The following is a 24,664-nucleotide window of genomic DNA, read 5'->3' on the forward strand; positions in this document are numbered from 1 at the left end:
GATTTAATATTGTCACGAAGCCAAGGACGACGCAGTTGTCTTGCAGGAGAAACAAGTTTATTGGAGCGAACTTGTGCTCCCCTAACAACTCAAAAGAATACAGAGGCGGCGAAGCAGCGGTCAACAAAGTGACCTGCGTCAGCGAGCGTCGCAGAATCGAATGCCCCGGCGTCCGCACTGCAGGCTTTTTATCTTTTGGCGCGCGTGGTTCTCGAAACGTCGATTCGCATCGAGAACATAGTAGACCCAAGAAGATTATTCTGGGCTGTTCACGTTAGATCGGAATGCTCTCCCTATCACAACAGATAACACATGCGGCACAGAAAGAAAGAATTGAACACGCGCTTTCCTTGGCGCAGAGATAACACAGACCGGCACAGCCGGGCGGTAAAAGCAAAATACAAATAAACAAACCCAATGTATGGTTCGCGGCATTACCCCCCCCCTCTAAGAGTGCATCGACCCGATGCTAACATAAGCGACAGTCCGAACAAATGAAAATAAAAGTTCGTCATCGTGCGTAGAAAGGTTTTAAGCGAACCACGTGGACGACTTCAGGCCGCGTACGTCGTCGTGATGTGCCGGAGTCACCATCGGGGACCACTTCGTAGGTAAGTTGGCCAACACGTCGTAGAATCTGGTAGGGTCCGAAATACCGTCGCAGGAGCTTCTCACTGAGTCCGCGTCGTCGGATGGGAGTCCAAACCCACACACGATCCCCTGGTTGGTACTCGGCGTCTCGGCGTCGGAGGTTGTAGCGGCCCGCATCCACCAGCTGCTGGCCCGTTATACGAACTCGAGCGAGCTGGCGGGCCTCCTCCGCACGTTGAAGATATCCGTGGACGTCGGCGTTGAGGTCGTCGTCTTCTACGTGCGGAAGCATGGCGTCGAGCATCGTAGTCGGCCTTCTACCGCAGACAAGCTCGAACGGCGTCAGCTGCGTCGTCTCCTGGATAGCCGTGTTGTACGCAAACGTGACATACGGGAGAACTTCGTCCCAAGTCTTATGTTCAAGGTCAACGTACATTGACAGCATATCTGCGATTGTCTTGTTCAGACGTTCTGTTAGTCCGTTCGTTTGGGGGTGGTACGCGGTCGTTCTTCGGTGATCCGTGTTGCTGTAGCGTAATACTCCTTGCATCAGCTCTGCAGTAAATGCCGTTCCGCGGTCTGTGATTAGGACTTCCGGGGCTCCATGTCGTAGCACAACTTGGCTTATAAAGAACTTCGCCACTTCTTGTGCAGTCCCCCTCGGAAGAGCGGCGGTCTCTGCGTAGCGCGTCATGTAGTCTGTCGCTACGACAATCCACTTGTTCTGTGATCGTGACGTAGGGAACGGGCCTAAAAGGTCCATTCCAATCTGTTGAAATGGTCTCGATGGGACGGCGATCGGTTGCAGAAGTCCGGCGGGTCTTGTCGGCGGCGTTTTTCGTCGCTGGCAGTCACGGCAGCTCCGGACGTAGTGGGTGACGTCAGAGGTAAGGCCGGGCCAGTAGTACCTCGCCTTGATTTTTCCAATAGTGCGGGCTGTGCCCAGATGTCCGGAAGACGGGTCGTCGTGGCACGCTTCCAAAATTTCGTCACGAAGGTCCGCGGGGATGACGAGGAGGTAATTCGCTCTTGTTCCGGGGCAGAAATTCTTCTTCACAAGGACGGAGTTTCTCAGGCTGAATGCTGGTAAGCTGCGTTTGAAGGTCCTAGGAACGGCAACGTTGCATCCCTCGAGGTACTCGATTATGACGCGTAAGTCGGGGTCGGCACGCTGCTGGGCGGCTAGGTCGCTCTCCGTCACGATCCCGAAGAACGCGCTGTCTTCATCAGAGTCTTGTGGTGGGTCGACGGGGGCGCGGGACAGGCAGTCGGCGTCGGAGTGTTTCCTGCCGGATTTATAAACGACGGTAACGTCGAACTCCTGCAGGCGCAAGCTCCACCGCCCAAGACGGCCAGAGGGGTCCTTCAAATTGGCGAGCCAACACAGCGCATGGTGGTCTGTTACAACCTTGAATGGCCTTCCATACACGTATGGGCGAAATTTTGAAATCGCCCATATAATAGCCAGGCACTCTTTCTCAGAGGCAGAATAGTTTTTCTCCTCCTTCGACAGACCACGGCTGGCATAGGCGATTACCCTTTCGCAGCCGCTTTGCTTTTGGACAAGGACGGCACCCAAGCCGATATCACTGGCGTCCGTGTGCATTTCCGTTTCGGCATTTTCGTCGAAATGAGCGAGCACGGGCGGGCTTTGCAGGCGTATTTGCAGCTCGCAGAATGCTTGTTCTTGGTCGTTTTCCCAGCTGAAAGGGGTGCTATCTTTCGTCAAGCGCGTGAGTGGCTCTGCAATGCGTGCGAAGTTTGCCACGAAGCGCCGGTAGTATGCGCACAGCCCGAGAAATCTTCGCACGCCCTTCTTGTCTTTCGGCCTTGGGAAGTTCGCAATCGCTGAAGTTTTTGCCGGGTCAGGTAGAACTCCCGCGGCGTTGACGACGTGGCCCAAGAACTTGAGTTCCCCGTATGCGAAACGGCACTTTTCAGGCTTTAGCGTCAACCCCGACGTACGAATGGCCTCGAGTACAGACTCCAACCTTGCAAGGTGTTCGTCGAAAGTCCGGGCGAATACCACTACGTCGTCGAGGTATACGAGGCAGGTGTGCCACTTAAGGCCAGCTAGCACAGTGTCCATGACTCTTTGAAACGTCGCTGGTGCTGTGCACAGCCCAAACGGCATCACCTTGAACTCGTATAGGCCGTCTGGGGTTATAAATGCAGTCTTCTCTCGGTCTCTCTCGTCCACTTCGATTTGCCAGTAGCCGGTCTTCAGGTCCATCGATGAGAAGTACTTCGCGTGGCAGAGGTGGTCGAGGGCGTCGTCGATTCGGGGAAGGGGGTACACGTCCTTTTTCGTGATTTTGTTCAGTCGCCGGTAGTCAACGCAAAACCTTAATGTGCCGTCTTTTTTCTTTACGAGTACGACGGGCGCAGCCCAGGGGCTTTTCGATGGCTGTATAATGTCATCGCTCAGCATGTCGTCGACTTGAGTCCGGATGGCTTCCCGTTCGTGTGAAGAGACGCGGTACGGTGACTGTCTGGTAGGTCGGGCTCCATCTTCGGTTATTATTCGGTGCTTCGCTAGAGGGGTCTGACGTAGTTTTGCGCTCGACGAAAAACATTCGCTGTAGCGACGCAGCAAAGCCAATAATTTTTTCCGTTGTTCTTGCGGTAGCGCCGGATTCACGTCGAATGTCTGCGGGAGCTTGAAGGTTTCTACGGGTGTGCGTTCAAAGTCGGCGACTGCGATCACATCACTTGCTTCTTGCGTTTCTTCGAGGAACGCAATTGCAGCTCCCTTGTTTAAATGCTGGTACTCTTCGGTGAAATTAGTGACCAAAACGTGAGATTGGCGTTGCTTAAAGTGCGCAATGCCTCTTGCGACGGAGACGCCGCGGTCGAGAAGCAACCTTCGATCACTCTCTACGATAGCGTCGATGTCAGAAGCAGCATCCTCACAGTAGACGGCGATCATCAAGCTTGCGCGGGGTGGCACGGTGATGTGATCGTCGGCGATCCTGACAGCAGCACGGTGATCGGGGGGTGGTTGCGGCGTCGTGGAGTGATCGGAGGAAAATGTTATCGACTTGGTCTGCAGATCAATTATTGCGCCGTTGTCCGTCAAAAAGTCAATTCCGAGAATCACGTCGCGGGAGCAGTTAGGCAGAACGACGAACGCCGCAGGGTACGTTGTGCCGTCTATGGTGACGCGCGATGTGCACATTCCACTTGGCGTCACGAGGTGGCCTCCTGCTGTGCGTATGTGCGGACCGTCCCATCTGGTCATAACTTTCTTCAGTTTAGACGCAAATGGTCCGCTCATTACCGAATAGTCGGCTCCCGTGTCTACGAGGGCGACTACGTCAAAGCCGTCGATGGACACCTTGACGTCGGATGCCGCCTTCCTCGAGTTCCGGGTGCGTCGGGGCGTCGCATCTCGGCTTGTGCGTGTTGACGGTCGGGCACTGTGCGTCGTCGTTGTCATCGTCTTCTCAGCTGACGTCTCGTCGTGTACGGGAGTCTCGTCAGGTCTGGGTCGGGTCGTCGGGATGAGGGCATGTTGTGAGTCACTGTCTTCCGCGAGTCGTTGCGTCGTTGGAGGGTTTTCATTTTTCCGCGATCGTGCAACTTTACCTCCAGAAGTTGCTGCTTTTAGTTTCCCCCGCGTGGGCTGGGGGACCTTCCACGTGAGAACTCAGCATTGCTACGGCGGTTCGGCGACTGGTATGGGTAGGGTGACGGCGAACGGTTGAAACGGGCTGGTCGACGGCTGGTGTTGGACAGGTACTCTTCGATCTCCGATGGGTGCTGGCCAGTTCGGGGGCGGGGTGCGTCGACGGAGAACCCTCGCAAACCGAGCCTCCTGTAGGGGCAGCGACGGTAGACGTGGTCGGCCTCGCCGCAGTGGTAGCACAGCGGACGATTGTCGGACGTTCGCCACACGTCGGTCTTCCTTGGGGCAGGGGGTTGCGCCGCAGGTGGTCGGGCCGGCGAGAGGGGACGACGGTACGGAGCCTCGTGACGATAGGGTGCAGGTGGGCGAGGGCGATGTACAGCAGCCGCGTAGGTCATGGCTTGAGGCTCGCGAGGTGCTACTGGCGGCGTTGAAGTTCCCAGCGCTTGCTGCACTTCTTCTCTAATGACGTCGGTAAGAGAAGCGACTTCTGGTTGCGGCGTCGTTGGGAGCAGTTTCCGCAGCTCCTCCCTCACTATTTCGCGGATAGCCTCGCGTATGCTATCAGCCGGAACCCGCATGTTGTCGATGTAGTTCGCACTGGCCGCGCCAACAAAGTTCCGGTCATACTGCTTAGCACGCATTTCGAGAGCCTTCTCAATCGTGCTGGCTTCGGTCACGAATTCAGCGATGGTTTTGGGCGGGTTGCGGACAAGTCCAGCAAACAGCTCCTCCTTCACACCGCGCATCAAGAAGCGTAACTTCTTTTCTTCCGTCATTTCGGGGTCCGCGCGGCGAAATAATTGCTTCATCTCCTCAACGAAGATCATGACCCCTTCGTTGGGGTGTTGTGTCCGAGTTTCAAGCAAAAGCGCAGCTCGCTCTTTTCTCACAACGGTAGTGAATGTCTTCAGGAACTCCCTTTTGAAGTGAGTCCAGTCGGTCAAAGAACTCTCATGGTTCTCGAACCAAGTTCGAGCAGCATCTTCTAAGTAAAAGAAGACATGCCGGAAAGTTTCTTCGTCGTCCCACCTGTTGAAGATGCGGACGCGCTCCAGCTTCTCCAACCATTCTTCGGGGTCTTCAGCGGGGGCTCCCCGGAACGATGGCGGTTCCCGGGGCTGCTGCAGGACGATTGGCGATGTTGTTTCTGGCACCATGGTGTTGGTTGCAGCGTTCTTTTTCTTGGGCCCTTCTGGCATCAAACCGAACTCGGGTGGTAAATCTTGCAGGCGGGGGCTGGCTCTTGTTGGACTGGCTTGGCGGCTTCTCGAGGTTGTAGTGGGCATGAAGGGCGCGTACCCAGCACCTCCACCAGATGTCACGAAGCCAAGGACGACGCAGTTGTCTTGCAGGAGAAACAAGTTTATTGGAGCGAACTTGTGCTCCCCTAACAACTCAAAAGAATACAGAGGCGGCGAAGCAGCGGTCAACAAAGTGACCTGCGTCAGCGAGCGTCGCAGAATCGAATGCCCCGGCGTCCGCACTGCAGGCTTTTTATCTTTTGGCGCGCGTGGTTCTCGAAACGTCGATTCGCATCGAGAACATAGTAGACCCAAGAAGATTATTCTGGGCTGTTCACGTTAGATCGGAATGCTCTCCCTATCACAACAGATAACACATGCGGCACAGAAAGAAAGAATTGAACACGCGCTTTCCTTGGCGCAGAGATAACACAGACCGGCACAGCCGGGCGGTAAAAGCAAAATACAAATAAACAAACCCAATGTATGGTTCGCGGCAATATACAGAACATAGGGGTGGGGTTTTCATTTTCCTGGGAGGGGCAGGGACATGGCGGGTTTTCAAATCCATCTGTCTGTCTGTCTCTCTCTCTCTCTCTCTCTCTCTCTCTCTCTCTCTCTCTCTCTCTCTCTCTCTCTCTCTCTCTCTCTCTCTCTCTCTCTCTCACACACACACACACACACACACACGCACGCACACCCACCCACACACATACACACACACACACACACACACACGAGCTCGCGCACGCACGCACGCACGTATATATATGAATATGTGTGCGTGTTTGGGAATGCCTGCCTCATCGAGCTTCAATTTTTTTCCTGGTTGTCCGAAGAGCACTGTTCTAGAAGGCGCTTTGTGGGTGTAATAACGCAGTTAGTTCGATGGAGTACAATGGCTTGAAACACCATGCGAAGAAATAGAACAAAGAGAAAAGACGAGCAATTGCTACAGAGAAACAAATCATGAGAGTGCGTGCCGCGAACATAGAGCACGAGAGAAAAAAAAAGCAATTTGTTACAGCTGGCGCAGTAAAAATGTCCTTTTGTAGGGCAGTACTACACCACCTATGCTGCATGGAGTCAGGCGCTGAACGCCTCAAGCAATAATCAAAGCCATGAAATTGTCGTCAAGACGGGTTCTTTATCCCATACCGTCTATTCTTTATTCTGCTCACACAGTGTCATGAATAATTCAACTTCTTTCAAAGGCTTCACATGACTTTATCCACTCAGAAAAAATTTTGAAGCCTGCGGCCATGTCATCTAAAGGTTACTTCATGTATCTGTGCTGGTTGGGAGGATCAGCCGTGTCTTCGTTAGGGCCGGAGACCTACCACGGAGGAAGCACCTGCAAATCAAAGATGCCAAATTTCACGTTACTGCCTGGGCCAGGTTTGTATTCCGTGACATCAAACTTGCGATACAAAATTAGGCCGTACGAAGGAGCCCTAATCATTGCCTACAAAGAACATGAATGCACATGGGTTAAGCCCCTCGTACAAGCTTAAGCTGGCCTGAAGTTTTGGTTGAGAACGACCTTTTGCTAGACTTTGAAGAATGCGTTGACTAAAAAAAAATAAAAATTGGAGTGTGAAAAACACAGCGACCCAGAAGAACCAAACATTTGATAAGTTGTGCTTCTTCGGCGGCGTGCTTCTCACGCGGTAATTTTTAGAACGGTATGCGCTGACTTGCTCAACAAGGTGGTCATGAGTGGAACTTGATCATATCTCAGTAATGTGGTCCGAATGCGTGTGGTAAAATCGCAAACGAATCCCGAAAGCACTGGACCAGCACACCTATGCTTTCGAATCCTCGCGCAGAAGCAGCCTTAGGCCGAGTTGAGAGACTGTTGCCGTAACTGACGTAATAACTTTAAAAAATGATATAGCTTAGGACATAGCTTTTGCGTCGGTAGTCTGAACATAGCCCTAAGCTATGTCCCGACTACTGACGGAAAAACCATATCGTGATTTATGAACGTAAAAAAACGGCGTGTCACGCAGTTTGGTTGGCTGAGACGTGAAATGACGTCATTCCTTAAAATTATTACGACAGTTGAGGCAACAGTCTGAACCCGGCCTTAGGTGTGCTCCCCGCATTTTTTTTTCTTTTTACTGCTGCCACATTTAAGGGATATGTTGTTTTAAAATGTCTTTAAAATGAACTCCTAATATATTTGTTTCTTTCATATTGCCATTTTTTGTCCATCGCTGTTTGCTGTCACATCTCATTTTGCTCTACGCTTCCACATAACTTTTAGTTTGTGTGAAGCAGATCCGGTTCCTTCTTTTTTTATTGAGAAAAGCACAATGATGCAGGCTATGTGAAATGTAGTCATCGAATATACAGCGCAAGCAATGCATTTGCGTTTATTTAGGGTGACAAATTATCCAAGAAATTCTATAGAAACTACCGCTGCGAGTACTACTACTGATGCTACTACTACTATCACTGCAATCTGTAGTGCTACTGCTACTATTATTACTGTTACTCCTACTGCTACTACCATTAGTGCTGCTATTTATCGTGGTGCTGTTGTTACAACCTCCATTACTAACAATTATGCTACCACTGTTACTTCTTCTGCCTCTATAATTGTGTTACTGTTGTTAGTAGTAGTACTACTTGCTGGTAATGCTGGTGATACCATTTGTGCCGTTATAGTCACCATTACGACAACCACCACTACCTAATTCTGGCAGTAATAATGCTACTTCTACCTGAAACCTTTGAGTAGAGGTGAGGAAATATATATGTGGATGAATGAATGCATGAATGAATGAATGAATACTATGCCACCATGAACTGCAGGTACTTACACGTGCGAATCGGGAGGCAAGGGCTCCTCACACAACGTTGTCGGGCAACTACACAGCTCGCGCCGATGGGGCAGATCCGATCCTATGGAAGGGGGCAAAAACACACCTCTTTGAAGATCCATGAATACAAAATACAACATTGTTTAATTTGAAAGAACTGGGCGCTGGTAGCTCACTTAGCGCCATTCCAGCCACGGGAGACGTATTTTCAACAAACAAAATGCAAGAAATATAGGAAAGTGTTCATACTTCCCCATAATCATCATCATCATAATTATCATCATCACCAGCGTATGTACGCCCACTGCAGGGCAAAGGCCTCTCCCATTAATCTCATATTATCCCGTCCCCGTGCTAACTGCGACCAATTTATTCCCGCAAACTTAATGATCTCATCTGCCCCTCTAACCTTCTGTCGGCCCCTGCCACGCTTGCCTTCTCTAGGAATCCACCCTGTTACCTTTAATGACCAGCGGTTATCTTGCTTTCGCATTACATGCCCTGCCCACGTTCATTTCTTCTTCTTAATTTTTTAGTGACGTAATATGGGCAGGCGTGACCTAACATGGGCCAGCACTAAAAACAGTTATCACTGCATTCCCTGCACTTCAGCATTCAACTGATACGATAAAACGGAACTAAAGGCCCCACTACTAAAGGCCGCAGGCATGTTTCTTGGCTGTTCTTTGGTCGGTGGCAGCCAATCGCACGAACAAGATTTTGAGACGTCATAAGGAAATCATTGGAAAGTGACAGGTGAGTATCCCCTCTATCATAGTTTTTAACATATTGAATATTTTTTAGAAGTCTGCAATAAAATTGAATAAATTGATAACATTGTTATCCAGACAAAGCAGTATTTTAATGGATCAAACTTGTGTTTTGTCTTCATGGCCGCTTTAACAATGCGCGCCCGTAACTTGGGTCGTTTCTGTTTTGTTTTTTTTTTCATAATAATTAGGTACATGTTTGAAGTTTCATCCAAGGGAGTTAGAAGGGAGCTCTAAACAATCAATGTGCAGGTGCCCCAGAAAGTAGACGGATCACGGGTTGAAGATTTTGAGGGGATTTCTCTGCATTGTGCCTAGCCAGCCACCTCTAAGCGACTTTTCAGAAAAGGTATTCTTGAATAAAATCTGGCCGCACATACTGTATTTATGCTGGCACCCGTATAAAATAGAAATTATTGTAATTTGATAAAGCCGTGCTCCTTTGAATTTTGGCGGCACCTGTACCTATATTGTTGCGTTATTTGTTTCTTTTCCAAGATATCTAGATTTTCAGATCACGTGATTGTATTTTAATGGACAGTTACTATTTTAGTTCTGAGAGAATTCTACAGCTCTGCAACGAATTTTCTTGAATACATTCATTAGAGTTTGCCAGCAATGCCAAACGCTTGCCGCGCCAATGTTGGAGCTATGTAAAGCGTACAGTCATCAAAAATGTTAACAACAAAGAACGAGGTGCCAGCCTATGCACATAGCTGCAGGTTGTAATAGGGCTCCTGCTAGACAACGAGTTTGGGCGCATGCGCTGAAGTAGCCAAGTCAAGAAGGTCAGCATCGTGAGCGCGGATTATAAGCTGCTGAAGATTAGCGGGTTGATATCGTCAACTGCTGCCCTGTATCCATAAGCTGGCACCTCGTTGTTTGCTCTTAAGAGTGTTGACTACTGTACGTGCTTAATTTAAGCCCTTCGAGTATATATTTCTTGGACACCCACGGTAAGTGTCTACAATAGTGAATTGCCTAATGTCTTACTGCCGTGAGCTGCACATTAAAAATTCAGGTCCCTTTCGCCCAGTGAAGAGGGAAGTCCGGAAAAACTGTCGCTCTGGTTATTTGTTATGTTGACTTTTGCTATATTGGGATTCGCTATGTTAAATTATAACTACCGTGACCAGACCTCTACGCCACAGACTAAAGATGCACACGATTTGTTGGTAGAGACAATGGAGATTTTTTTTTTTTTTTTTTTTGTAGCGCGGCCATGCCAATCACAGCGCAGGCTCTAGTACGCCGCATCACAAGTTGCCGCCGAAGAGAGCGCGGAATTGCGCAATGTTAGGGGGCGGGAGATGCCGCAAGTGGCGAGGACTACACACGAATCCGGAAAGAGGCAGCGACGTTGGACAAGAGTGTAAAGTTGTGCGGTAACCACAATCCCTTACGTAGATGGCCGTGCTCCACTGTTCAATGCACAATTTGGGTAAGCTACCTTACAAATACCAAGTCAAGAATCAATCTTAAAGTCGGCTTCACGTTTAAACAAGAGTGCATTGCTGGAAAGACATCCTTCTTGCGGCAAATCAACAATCTTGTATGAAAATATGAAAGCCCGAGGACCTTTTCTTAAATTTAACACGGAAGTGTTTTTTGCGCAGGTACAAGAACATCTGACCGGCGCCGTACAGTCACGGAAATGACGTCGCCAGAAAAAGTTCCATTGACGCGGCTGCGCCCGGATTCCAGCCACGAACTTTCTCGCCGCAACGGGAGGTACACAGCGCTCTCCCCACTGCACTACGAATTCAATCACGAGTAGGGGTACGAACGCGCCTCATCTCTTTCCCCCTACTTTCTCCATTTGGATGCCGTCTAGGAGATGCTGCCCTCTAGGAGAAGTGAAGCGAAGTAGTTCATCATGACACTAATGAGCACCGACAGTTTGCGCCTCGATGCCAGCGTCTTTGTGTACGCGACGCGGGTGAATTGCGGCACCCTCCGCCACCTACAGCTTTCGGTTTCGCTTCGGCTCCGTTTAGTTCGCGCGGTTTTCAAGGGGCTGTGGTTTCTGTCGGATTTACTCAATTTTCCGGCGTGTGCAATCCAGTGTCTAACGTTGATGCGTCTAACGAGGCCATACCGACATAATATATATTACGATGTGTAAGTTTATATGGATGCACAATAAATGCTCCTGTGAAGGCACATTTCACTTTTGTGTTTTACTGATTCCTATGAAAGAGGCATCAACCACATGTTTTTTTTCCACAATTTGTTTCGTACGCTGAAAATTGTTCGCCTACGATCGGATTGTCGCCAGAGACGACCTGCTAGCTCCTATTCATAGACAGCTTCGCTGTAAAAGTAGTCATACAAGTCGTTGTAACCCTGATGAAGCAAGAATAATTATCTGCAGTACTTCTAGTAATACATCCAGTCACGTTACTATTTTAACAACATCATTTTAGGCCGTGATTAGTTTGCTGTGGGCTGCCTTACAGTGTCACGGCTCCTAAAACGAACAAAGTACAAAACTCGTAGCAATATACTTGAGTTATTCTTCAATCAAAGTACATTCATTTTCATTTTCCGCGCGTTAAACAATGGATAACGGCATATGGAGATGAAACTACCCTGTGATTACAAGCAATACAATGCTTTGCTTATGGTGAGACCAAGTTAACGCGACTCTATTCGCACAAAATGTATCAAGTGCAATGTAGGTAGAAGGTCTAACGATACTATAAATATACGTTTTTTGCCAGAGAAGCCGCAATTTTTCTGAGAAATTGTGTCACCCGGCAAATAAAAAGGAGGAGAACTGGGTTCAGCGCACACCACTTGGGGCCATTGTGTCTCAAGCACAGAAACGGGCGATGCGCCGTTTTGCAGTAAAAAAGACTGTTTGTCGAAGAGCTATCTTTCGGGGTTATTTATTCGCACCTCCATTGTGCGAAGGCGGTTTTCCAAATATGCCCACCACCCACGTGCCCGGGTCACTGACTTCGTCGATTGCCTAGAATAGTCGAAATTTTACTTACTGTTCTGGATATCCACTTCTGAAAGAATTGCAGATATTAAGCACAGCTTTATGTTATATATCCGACTGTAGAAACATTTAGGGCGTAATTATTGGACGCGCATACCCTTGAAGTGAATATCTTCGCTTAAAGAAATCACCCCGTTTCTGTCATGTTGTTTTTGAGCAGTAAACGGACAAAACGTTTGGGATCCGCCATTAAAAGTGCTAAATTTTTATGCAGTTTGTCGCTTCAATCTGTGTAGCCTGCCTTGATAATACGGCAAATGCTAAGATAAGGCACGCAACACAGGTTTTTATGGTGACTGGTAGATATGTGTAAAAATTGTTCAAAACAGTACAGTCACTGGTTACATGTGAAACATTTGCTGCGCTAACATTGCTGGCTAAAAAACGTTTTGAGTGCTTACCCCCTTCCAAAGGCTTGATTTTAACACCTTCCGACGCCGCGCGTTAGATTTTATTTAGTGATCAGGACCGGCAGCTTCGGGTACTGTTTCAATTAATAGATACCGCTATGGTTGCTATACGGAGTTCCCGGCTTACAGCTTCTCTGATGGAATTCGCATACGTTGCAGAAAAGGAACTTAACTTTGCATGGTAATAAAGATACCGTAAATACCGTAAACTTCGTGTTTCATTATGACTGTTTACTTTGCCCTAAATCTCTCTGTGCTTACTGATACCCCTGCCACACGGGCACTTTCAATCCGAATTGAAGGGAAGCGCGATCGACTTACACGGCACGTTTCAATCCCGATCGAGAAATTGCACAGGTTGCACTCACATAGGCCAGATGGCGCTGAAAATGTACTTCGCAGACGGCGTCTGGTAACTTTGCGCGGTCGTAGGTGTACGTAACTATATAAATGTTGCTGCACGCTTATTTGGGTCAAGTTATTTGATACCATTTCTGGTGTTAGCTGAAGCTGTCAACTTCTGACGCATTAGTCAGCAGGGGTGAGAGTATCACCACTTTCGTCCAATCGCGCTTGGAAACCTCAATCGCGCTTGGGAAACCAGGATTGAGTTCAGGCAGGATCGGGCTCGATTGCGATGAAACTACCGTGTAACAGCTCCCGATTCGGGTTTAGCTCGATCCGGATCGACTCAATCGCATTTGAAAGCGCCCGTGTTGCAGGGGTATTAAATGCAGAAACTTTGTGCCAGTTAAAGCGTAAGGAACAAATCTATGGAATATCAATTGGTGGGTCTGTAGTAATGCATGAGCATCACATCCCTCGAATTTAAGGCTCGGCACGGTGCGCATTCTTGCTCCGTCATTAGCGGCCCGTAACAAGGCGTTTATCGCCCTCCATTCGCATACCCCTCTAACCGGGCTTTGCGTTCTAGCCGTCTACCTGGTTCCCTTTGCGCACTTTCGCAGCGGTGTTGGCTGCCTGTCGCTCCGTCCGTTGTTGCCACGTGTCAGCTTTACCATTCCATCAACTTTTGCACCTACTCGGTCCTGCATTTGCTTCCTACTCGGCATCGATCGCGAGTCGCATCAGGCGGTGAAAAGCCGCTGCTTCTACCGCTTCTCGTGCAGCGAGTCCGGACGTTGCGAGAAGTCAGGGCTGCCGCTGCCAGTCTTCAGGATGTCCCCTCTCTAGGCACGCGCCCTTTTGTTCTTCCTTCTTCTATCCCTGTGCGTCCGCGGAACGACGGCGTAATTTTTGGTCCACATGAACTTTCTATTGCTCACGCAGTAGTAAATTTCAGCCACGAAATCTGGAGATTTTCCCAACAACCTACAACCATTTCGTATTACGGCTTTACTACTCACCCCGCAGAGCCTGGGATTGGTTCCGCCCGGAAGTCCACCAGGATAGATGTCGGGACCGAAGAATCCTCCCGGTTGGCGGCTGGGATAGCTTCCGGGTGTCATGTCCGGAAACCTCTGGGGGCGCCTGTCAGGATATCCGCCCGGGAAGCCTCCCGGCAACTCCCCGCCGAACCCGCCACCAGGCCTCACAGGTCGGCCAGGAGAGAAGTCTCCAGGCACCCGGCGTATGCCACCACCGTACGACTGGGCGCTGGCTGAAAGCGCTGAAGAAGCCACCAGTAAGATGTCTTAAATTATCAAAAGAAGGACCTCAGCCTTTTTCTGTTACTCAACATGTTTGGCCATTTGGCCCTTCTCAGTGGACCCAAATTCACAAATTCATATTTTGGGGGTTTAAAGGAGCCATGAAGAGAAAATACAACTTCGTGTAATTTGAAAGAACTAGGATTCACTATCTCACTCAGCTCCATTACAGCGCCAAAATATGTTTTTTTAACAAAAAAAAGCAAGAAGTGTTTAAAAACTTTCACATTTTGCGCCACAGTGACGTGTTATGAGGAAGAATGACGTCATACGGCCCAACAATAAAACATAATTTTCAGTGCGTTAACTGCACGTTAGCATTCAAGTGATGCGGTCAAATGTAACTAGAGGCCCCATTACGGACGTCCAGTTATGTGTCATCCCGACAGGTCAGTTAGGCGGCCGCCAATCGCACAAACAAGGCTCCGTTACGTCATAGCAAAGTTGCGGGAAATTGGCTAGGGGGTCGCGACTGCTGCACACGTTTTCTTTAATATATTCGTCATTTGTTCAAAGATTGCGATGATATTAGTATCATTGTTATCGGGACTAAGCAGTCTTTCTAATAAACCTAACTTGTATTTTGTGTTCATGGCTCCTTTAAAAAGCTGAAGCTACTACGGGGATTTGAGGCGCGCTGTAGCGCAGGGCTCCAGATTAATTTTGACCTGGAGATCTTTAACGCGCTCCAAAACCTCGTCACACGAGCGTTTTCGCTTTTCGCCTTTAGAAACCAGCCACCGCGGCCGGGATCGATCCCTTGTTCTTGGGCTCAGCAGCACAACGCCTTAGCTAGTGAGCCACGGTGGTGGTTGTCTCTGAAGAACCTAGTAAAATGAAACGACATCTTACATAAAGCAAGCCTCTATTTCAGACACTAACCTAGCACAAGCCATTTGTAGAAACGCCTAAAAGTCACCCAAACGTTGCTAGTTGTGTATTACAACTGATGCATATTTCGAGAACATGGCATATCTTGACCACGGTATTGAGCGCGAAGCGAGGTAGTGCGTTAACTGCAAGCTATGCAGGAAATGCTGCCCTTGCACGATAACTTTGTTAAATGCTTCATAGCTTTACAGCACCACTTCTGGACATGATTTTTGAATCATCATTCATGCGTTTGTGTTACAAATGAACGAGACCGCAGTCGGCGCTAAAATTAAAGCACTTCCGCCAAGTTAACTGCGGTTGTGATATGCCGGGAACACGCTTGGAGGTCAGGTCCTGCAATATCTGAATAATACCATGTTAAGAAAAGTGTTCAAATGAGAAAAAAGGTAAAATTTCGGTTTGGGACGAAATTCCGGAGGAAGGTGTGGCCTCCGGTCAAATTACCAAAAGTTTGAACCTTCCAGAAATTGCTGGCGTTTAGAAATTGTGCAACACCTGAGCAAAGTCTCTTCTGCATTGTGCCATTTTGAACAAAAAGAGCGGAACAGTTTGCGTTTTATTGAACCTGGAATAGGTTACACTATGTTGTAAATGTGTAGAACTTGGTCCGTTTCAGAGTTTCTTGCACTATCGAAACGGCGAGTAAATGTGTTTCCTTGAACGTCAGTCAGTCTTCAACTGGTCATACTAGAATTTTTCTGTGCTTTGTTACCATGCAATGAGCGTTAATGTGATTTCCCTAAAAATCTCAACCTGAATAAATTTTGGTTTACTCTGAAAGTTGCTACAATTCACTTTCCTAGAGGAATAAAGTAAGATGATGTCTGTGTGTGTGCAAGTCAACCGCTGGTAGCACTCAGTCAGCAAGACGTTGCGGCAGCGTCAACTGAAAACAAAAGTGCATACGAACGAACCATGCTAATTTTCTATTGATTAAAAATGTTATCCCCCGGTACATTATTTGATATTCGTGTTTCGATCGAGAGAACTTTTTTTTTATGCTGTAGGGCAATCTTTTGCAAAAAAAAAAAAACATCGACAGAAGTAAACACACATTACAATTTCCTGACGCTAAAAAAATTTAAATAGAAAGTGTTCTTGAATAAATAAATAGCTGAATAAAAACAAAAAAGTTGTATTAGAAACGCAATCGCTGACACCCTGGCAAAGAGATTCATTGAGTTATATATACGGCCCCCGCGGTGCCTACACCGACTTCTTAACAGGGCAACATCTCATGTAAGCAAACGGTAGGCTTCTTGCCAACAATCAAGCCAACAAGCAAGCAGGCCAGCACGTAAGCGAGCTGGCGAGCGATAGAGAGCGAGAAAGCGGTAAGTTACGCAGGAAAGCAAGTTACATGGTTACAAAAGTTCCAGAGTGACATGCCACGATCACCTTAAAAAGCTGCTTACATATGTGCAAGGTGGTCCCCCTGAAACCATCTCAAGGTATATTCGGGCAGCAACTGACTTTTGTGTCTCCTCCCGTATTCCACAACCCCACGCGGCCTTTCTCCAAGCTCCTAATATGAAAACAAAAAAGCCACGTTGTACTGGAATTCCTCGCTGCTCGAGTTTTAAACTGCTTTCGAATTCTCTACACACGACGTCCAGATTATGTTATAAAGCTCACCTGTACACAAAAGCGCGCAGGCCAACACTATCCTGGCGTCCATCGTGAAGTCCGACCGGTTTCTCCGTTCACGCGCCGCGGGCTGGTCTTTCTTTCAAGGACTCGCGATTTTTTATCAACTTTTGCGCGGATGCCCGTGCACGACGGCCCGTGCGGGAAAACACGTAACTTCCGGGATGCTCGATTGCCGCTTCTTTTTATTGGGCGCACGCGGTGCTCGGAAAAATCGTCATGTCCGCTTGCGAAAGGTCGGTGAAGTAGAATAAATAATGAGAAAGGCGACAGTATCAAGCGCAGTGACAGCCGGATGAGGCAAGTGCACTTCCCGGGATTGCACCCTTATTATGTAAATTGGGGAGACGACTCAGCTCGTCAGCAATTATTTGCTACTTTACGGGTTTCTTTTGTTTCTGTTTTCGTTGTTCTATTTTTGCTGACTACAAACTTTGGTTAACGTCACTACGCTACTGGGGGAAGCTACAGAGCCGGATAAGGTACTTCCCATGTTATGGTGTTGTGTAACCAGGTTCCGGCTGCCACTGTCACCCAAAGCCGGTTTCGTTTCATTTTTTTCTGGTCGAGGCGCCAAACAAAAGCTTCTGCGCGTAGGGATATGAGCGCAAACTGAAGAACCCCAAGGGGTGAAAATTATTCTCTAGTCCGAGTCTACAGGCACTTTTGACAGCCGTTTGACACGTTTGACAGCCGGGCTGCAGGTTTAGTACCTTAAGCACCGATTTGAGTTACTCCATTAAATTACCGCAGAAAGAACCAAGTTAAAGTAATCCATTCGGACCGAGCTAATTATATACTGTATTTTACTATAGCTGAATCTTTATTGTAAGTGGAGTCGCTTCAAGCATTTAATTACGACACTTAATTTTCTGGGAAACTCCTACGTTATCTGGGAAACTGTTACTGTAATGTTGACACATCAGTAACGTGGAAATAAAGGAACTATACTTACATTTTGTCATGCATTTGCTCCAATGCCTTTGTAGGCATCGAAACGCAACGCACTATTTTTCGCTAACATACACAGCCTTTTGCACCTGCTCTAGATTGATCTAAACTGAATCCCAGATTGTAATTTTTTTTCAGAAAATTCTTGGGCTAGCTTCCTCAGCTTTCTACATTTCTTCAGAATATGCCGCTTCGGCAATTCTCTATAGGTTAGGTCAAGCAGTTTAAGAACAGCGTGCATTTACCCCAACCCACCCAACCTTCAAAATTTTGTTCCCACGCGAGTAACCACTGCGGGCAGCGATGCGGCTGCGCGCAACCTCGAAATCAGTTTTGAGTGATTACTTCGTACCCTGGTTGCGAATGTGACGGAGAGCGCACTGCCGCTCGTATGCACGCCGAGCGCGAGTTTAGCTCCTTGAGCCGCAGCCTTTTGGGGGTGGGCACAGAGCGTTCATGCGTTCTTTTCGACGCTGGGCTCGTGTTTAGCGCTTTTTTTTGCGCTAGCGTTTTTTTGTGGGTACCTTAACAAAATCAGTGCGTAACGCAAAACGTGTAGCGCATTGTATCTGTCTAACAATTAGTTATTGGGCGAACTTGGGGAAATTTAGAAGGTATAATTGTGCCATTGCAGACGAGTGGTAGCTTCACAATTGATTGAAAAAAAAAATAAACAGATAGATAGATAGATAGATAGATAGATAGATAGATAGATAGATAGATAGATAGATAGATAGATAGATAGATAGATAGATAGATAGATAGATAGATAGATAGATAGATAGATAGATAGATAGATAGATAGATAGACAGACAGACAGACAGACAGACAGACAGACAGACAGACAGACAGACGGACGGACGGACGGACGGACGGACGGACGGACGGACGGACAGACAGACAGACAGACAGACAGACAGACAGACAGACAGACAGACAGACAGACAGACAGACAGACAGACAGACAGATAGATAGATAGATAGATAGATAGATAGATAGATAGATAGATAGAGAAAGAGAGAGAACCTTCCTCGCCAGGACAGCTTGAAAGCTTACTCTAACGCATTACGTGTGTGTCTGCATAGAAGCCCTCTTTGAGGTTGCTCAACATAAAAATTTCCCTTTTGGAGCTTTGACGCGCCGAAGACGCATCTGGGCTATGAGGCGTGCCGTAGTACAGGCATGCAGATAAATTTTGGCCACGTGGGGGCCATTAATGTGCTTCAAAATTTCGAGACCCAGGCGTGCTCACTTCTGGGCTGCGTCCGAAAGAGGGCCACCGCAGTCGGGATCGAACTCGCGTCCTTGGGCTCCGCTATACATACAACTCTATGGCAGCAACGGAGACACTACCACGGGAGAGTATAAAAAGTAAGAATGACTCACTGAGACGTGTGATAACAGTATAAAAAATAATATATGTTTTGGTGCCGGTAAAAAATTATTGACTTCGCCGTCGCCACGTCAAGGCCGTAACAAAAAAAAATAAAAGGCTAATGGCAAGTCTGTGCATTTTGAAAACAGCTGCGGTTTGGAAAACCCACACGCAGCGATCGGGCGGCGTTTCGGCTCAGTTGATGATACGATCGCTTTGAAGGTGTTTGGTCGTGCGAGAAGTTCTCTTTCAAGGCCTCCATGGAAACAACCTTATTTGTAGGAGAAATGTAGAAGCGCCGTCCTTAATGGTGCTTAAACCTTAGTAGGAAATTTGTTTTCCAATTTCCATACATTTGTTTTGATACATGATCCTGGATATGCCAGAAGGCGCATCGTGATGGAGGTAGCTAGAGAACCCTCCGTAATGAAATAACCAACAAAAGGGCTGCCCGAGGCTCTCATTCACTTCTGGCACTCATATTATGAACCAACGCGAAAATTAGCCGAGAAATTGACCGGGGAGTTCTCAGAGAGATTCGATAAGATGTTCGCCAAGGCCAGTTGGTGGCTAGACCGATATCGCCGGGTCATCTTGTGTCACGACAAGACCTCTGTGGGTAAGCTTGTATAGTAAATGCACAGCACATACCAACGTGTGGGGTGGACTAAGGGTGAGTCAATGCTCCGTTCGCCACGATGGAGAGGGAGAGAGAGTTACAGCGCGAGCGAAATAAAGAGAAAGAGAGAGGGGACAGAGAGAGAAACCTTAGTTTGGAGCCTGTGTCTAAAGGGCTTCTTGGCTTCATGGTAAGGTTACAAATACTTACCTACTCCCTGCGGGTTTCTGATGTTGGTTAGTAATGTGTAGAGACCGGTACTTTAGGCACGAAGAATTACGGTTTTAGGCGCCTATAATTGGCACCGAAAAGTGCCATTTAGGCATTTATAGGCGCCAAATACTGTTGTTTGGGGCACATATAAACTCAATTCGTATTTACTTCAGCAGCATATTTTACGACAAATTTATGACTTGCAGTAAAAACAGCAGACAATTTAAGTCTTGTAGAGTGGAAAGTAATTTTTTTTATTCGTGAAAATCAGCCACACAAGAATTGCTATGTTAACACATTTACGTGAAATAAACGGTTATTCGACAACAAAAGGAAAATTAAAAGCAATGGCAGGGCACACCAATTTCAATTATTTCCGGCCTGAAGTTGTACCTCATTTCGGTCGATAATGGTGGGCGAAAAAAACAACACTCAACGTTCACTGAAGTTGGACGAGCGTAATTGTTATTCGGGACGCTTCATGATTTCATCTGGAATATAATTATGTTTGGTGCTCAGAACCTTCGGCAGCTCTTTTAGCACAGGGAATCCAGGAATTTTATGTCAGACGGAATGGCGGATTGTCAGACAAGAAGGACTCTATCGGAAACCGGTCCTTTGGGGATTGTGGCGGGTAAGTCTTGGACCTTCGAAATGAGCTCAGCATTCTTAGTCAGAGTGGCGCAAAAGATCTCAGTTGCGGAAATGCTTTTTGCTAAGAGTGTGAAATAAGCACACAAATGTTCCAAGTCACGTTCAAGTGTCGTGTGGTGTAAACAATTTCGCTGTGACGCTTTTGTCATCGGCAATGGTGTTAGTAGTACCGGCAAGTGTATTTGTAGTAAATTTCCGCCCTTAGCCGAATTTTAAAGTCGTAGCAATGGGCTGTGGCGTAAGAGGCACAATAGGTAACTGCTGCTTGAGACACAGCTGCAAACCGAAGAAAGATCTTAACTGCAGGCATTTACGTTGACAGAGCAGAACGACATGACCTGCTCAACTCTTCACGGCATTGTTGAATCCCATAGATTCATCGGTGCCGTGGTTTTTATTGCGTTAGCAATGGAGGGGGCATATGGGCAAAAGTTCTCGCCGTTGGTCCGCGGACACAGCGCGTCAGAAAGACATAGAAAAACACAGCTCGTGTGTACAAGGGTGACGTGGGGTAAGGTTGGCTGCGGTTTGCTGCGTACGGACCTCTGTCAGCTCGGCCGATGTGACGAGGTCTAGGTGGCGGTGGCTTGTGCACGGCTTGCATTTCTGGGCTTGTTTGGCACGGCTCGCGGATTTCATTTGCGAACGGGGCGCGACAAACACTTTGTTGCGGGTTCCTGAAGCGAGAACAGTCCGTGCAGACCAGCGACTCGAAAAACCAAAAAAAGCACATACAACACAAAAAAGGCATTTTTAGCGGCTTAAAAGCCCATATAGTCAAAATAGGCATTATAGGCACAATAAACTATTGCTTAAAATGTTCCCCTTCCCTTAGTTCATGTTTATGTAGGCTTGATACGGACTCAAGGAAAAAATAGGCAGTTTGCCTAAAGTTCATGTCTCTAGTAATGTGGTCCAATAAGATTCACCCATTCCTCCCAGCAGGAATTGGTTGAAGGGAATGTCTCAGGGTAGCTTGTATGCTTGGGAACAACCAGAGGGCGTGTTGGGGTATTCACCGCAGTGTAAGCATTCTGGAGGGTGCATTCACATAAGAACAGCCGAAGTGGTGCTATGAACATTTTTATTGTTTGAGATCAATCTTCAATGTGGTGTATAACACTGTGCCACCCCATGGAACTCGCATTATTTTAGCGAGGAACACCATAGTTCGTTTAATTAAAAGCATTTAGAACGCAATCGGGCAGCAGCGCTACTTTAGAGATTGCATGGTGCGGCAACTTTGGGGACCTGTAAAACGAAGCAAAACGTTTTCCAAACCTTCCTAATCTTTTTGACCAAATGTTTGCAAACTTTTCTGCTGGATTCAGTAAAACTGAATTCGTGATACTTATATTTTTTTTAAGAAAATACTTCTGAAACTTAGTAGCGAGAGCAATGTCGTTCAATAAACAATTCGACTATGCGAGCTATAACTGGTCTTCAAGCCCTCACCCCCGTCCTTATTCTGAAACAGGAAACGCAGCTCAACACTTTTGATGAGCTAGTGCATCAGGGTCGACAAGCCCGCCTCAAAAACAAGACCTTGACCCTGATTCCGCCGCTCTTGCAGCGTGCATGACCGGTTCACCAGCCCCACCACATCAAACACCAATATACGGCCCCCATGGAAGTTCCACCAATTAACGGGTACACGACCAGTTGCCGGTATTCATCGCCAGCCAGTTGGTGCTCCGATTCCGCCTTCTATGGACATTGCTAGCCCTTCCTCTATGCTGATGTTTGTCGACGCCATTGCTTCCGATATCTTACTTAATACCGCTCTATACTTTGCCCAACTGTGGCTCCCGATCCAGTGACCTGCACTTACATAACAACGGCGAAGTGGCCATCAACGTAGGCAGAACTCCTTGCAGTGCGGGATGCTCTGCTACACACATCGTTGATAATCAACCACGCTTCACCACAGTGTACAATTTTCACTGATTCGTCGGCAGCTGTACGAGAGCTTCGTAAAGCTCTCACGTCCAATGAACTTCTGCTAGAAATCCAGGACATAGTGGACACTTATCCATGTCGTGTGCGCGTGTCATGGCGCCAACGGAACAGCCACCCCGCAATGCAGGCTGCAGATGCCGAAACACACCCCGTGCGTGGGAAATATCCAGCTCCTCTTGCACCTTCGTCAAACGGTGTTCGCCTTGCCAGTGAAAAAGAACGTCTATGGCGCACAGCGCGCGCTCTCATATACCTCCGCGTGGTACGGATCTTTCTGGCGGGTTGTCTCGCCAAGATGAGGTCCTGCTCGGATGTCTTCGCCTGGGAGTCGCCCTCACGCCAGCTGTGACGAGGTCCTGGCCACCTCAATACCATGCCCCGTTCACCTCCACCTGCCCCTTTTGCCCCGCTCCAGTTGACCAGGCTACAGCAGGGCATCTGGTGTGGAGTTGGCCTACGCTGCGAAGCCTACGCGCTGTGCACATCGCCACCTGCGGCCCGCACCACGGACGTCCGCCAGATTTCATGGCGTGGATACAAGGACGGCATCATGGCCCCCTGCTCCGATTCCTTCAGGAATCTGGGGTGTATCTGTACATTCAATTTCCCCTTATGGTGAATAGCAAACTTCCGCAATAAAAAAAATGTTTTTTTTACACATCGGCCTAAACGCTAAGCTGTCTAGGTTTTTAAACTTCTTTACCAGGGGCTGCTAAAAACTTCATACCATGCTCATTGCTCTAGACAGGAAAATTTTCAAAACACTGCTCTAAAAGCGCAACAAAAAATGGAAAAAGGGCCACTTTTCTACGTCGTTTAAAAAAACAATGCTCATCAATTTTCCCGATATTTACAAAACATGGCACACAATAACTGAGTCTTCTAAAAAGCTAAAAATGTATTGCATTATTTATGTTTTAGCTTCGAAAAATTAGGTCATCTTCAACACATTTTGTTAATATCCGATCAACAGTTTAGCAACAGTTCGCAGTGAAAAAACACAAATAATTATGACCGTTTTCACCGATTTCAGGAAAATAAAGCGACTAATATAAAGAAGATTTCTCACAGCAGTCATATTTTCCTATTTCTCAACTTCTCAGTTGTGAAAGGTATTAAATTAATTGTGACGTTTTCCAGCTTGTGTCTTCTACCAGAGTACGGTTGCCACTTTAACAATACTATTTGGCTATCGCGTTGCCTTAGCTGGGCTAGAAACCCATATTTACCGTTCCTGACGTTGCTTGATCGCACATTACTGGTAATTTATCCAATTCACAAGCAAGTAACCAAACTTATGGTACTGAGAATATTTCCCGTCTGATCGTCGTGGTAAAGGGTGTATTTCCGTTCTACCTGGTACATGCGAAGTTCAAACTGCAAAAAAACTTTGTTTTTCGAAGTGTCGGCCTTTCAGGCCCCCGGGGATGGTCAATAGACGTGCTTCTTTAAAAAAAAATTTCGGTTCTTTGAAAAATAAACTTTTATCTCACTGCAAAATCTGCCAACCTTTACTTCCGACACTTCAGTGGCAGATTTCTACTTCCAAGGACGACCCTCAAGCTATCAATAAACACTGCTCAGAACCTTCGTTTCGCTGTACGGAAATACTTCCCGACAGTCTGCAGTTACTGACAGAAGAGGCAAATAAGTGTGTACACGAGCGTCGCCATGTCGAGAAATACTACAAAGACTATCTGCGTGACCACAGAGTTGATTCGCCCCATGTATGCTTGAGGTTGGTCAAAATCAAGCGACAGCTTGAAGAGCATGCACAAATATACGCTTTAATAACGCATATAAGTGATGGTGGTGCCGTTCATTTTAAGAACAAGCATCAGTTCCCCGAGGTGCAGAGCAGCGCATGCAGGGTGACGGACTTTTTTCTGCAACCGGACGTGACAAAAGGGCATACGACGGCGTGGGTGGCCTTGTGAAGCTTCCAGCTGCTGTGCATTCCAGCGAAGCGACACGAAGTGCGAAACAGTTCGTGGACAGCATCCTGGAAAAGCGAAGAATTTAGTTGGGCTGTATTTCAACGATGGAGAGCTTGCCACCTTTGAAGATAACAAGGAGCAAAGCAAGCATGTTCTCCCGGTACTCGGCATCCCGTCCTCTCACGGAAATAGTGAAATCAAACGAAAGAAACTTCAGGTATACAGGATGCAACTCGGACGACTCGGCGTGGCAGTGACGGTTCTG

General features: G+C 47.6%; 1 protein-coding gene and 1 long non-coding RNA gene across 3 annotated transcripts in view; one reads left to right on the forward strand and one right to left on the reverse strand.

Moving 5' to 3' along the window:
* Nucleotides 1–10,847, forward strand: part of LOC144151337 (uncharacterized) — a 102,194-nt gene extending 91,347 nt beyond the window's left edge. Inside the window, exons 2-3 of the long non-coding RNA XR_013318852.1 lie at nt 8,904–9,047; nt 10,678–10,847. This is a non-coding gene — a long non-coding RNA (uncharacterized LOC144151337). The remainder of the gene's footprint in view (nt 1–8,903; nt 9,048–10,677) is intronic.
* LOC144151335 (uncharacterized) lies at nt 6,591–16,817 on the reverse strand. Of its 2 annotated transcripts, none has more exons than XM_077682345.1 (4): nt 16,678–16,817; nt 13,846–14,108; nt 8,292–8,373; nt 6,591–6,817 (listed from the first exon to the last, which is right to left on the reverse strand). In XM_077682345.1, exons 1-4 carry the CDS (start codon nt 16,718–16,720, stop codon nt 6,786–6,788), a joined length of 420 nt encoding a protein of 139 aa, XP_077538471.1. In that variant the 5' UTR covers nt 16,721–16,817; the 3' UTR covers nt 6,591–6,785. The 2 variants fall into 2 exon arrangements, with proteins under 2 accessions (XP_077538471.1, XP_077538472.1); XM_077682346.1 differs by having other exon boundaries at nt 13,846–14,099; nt 16,678–16,806.
* Nucleotides 16,818–24,664: the final 7,847 nt, after the last annotated feature.

Source organism: Haemaphysalis longicornis, unplaced genomic scaffold (genome assembly GCF_048455015.1).
Source record: "Haemaphysalis longicornis isolate Haplotype H1 unplaced genomic scaffold, Haemaphysalis longicornis Haplotype H1 scaffold_9, whole genome shotgun sequence".
NCBI lineage: Eukaryota > Metazoa > Arthropoda > Arachnida > Ixodida > Ixodidae > Haemaphysalis > Haemaphysalis longicornis.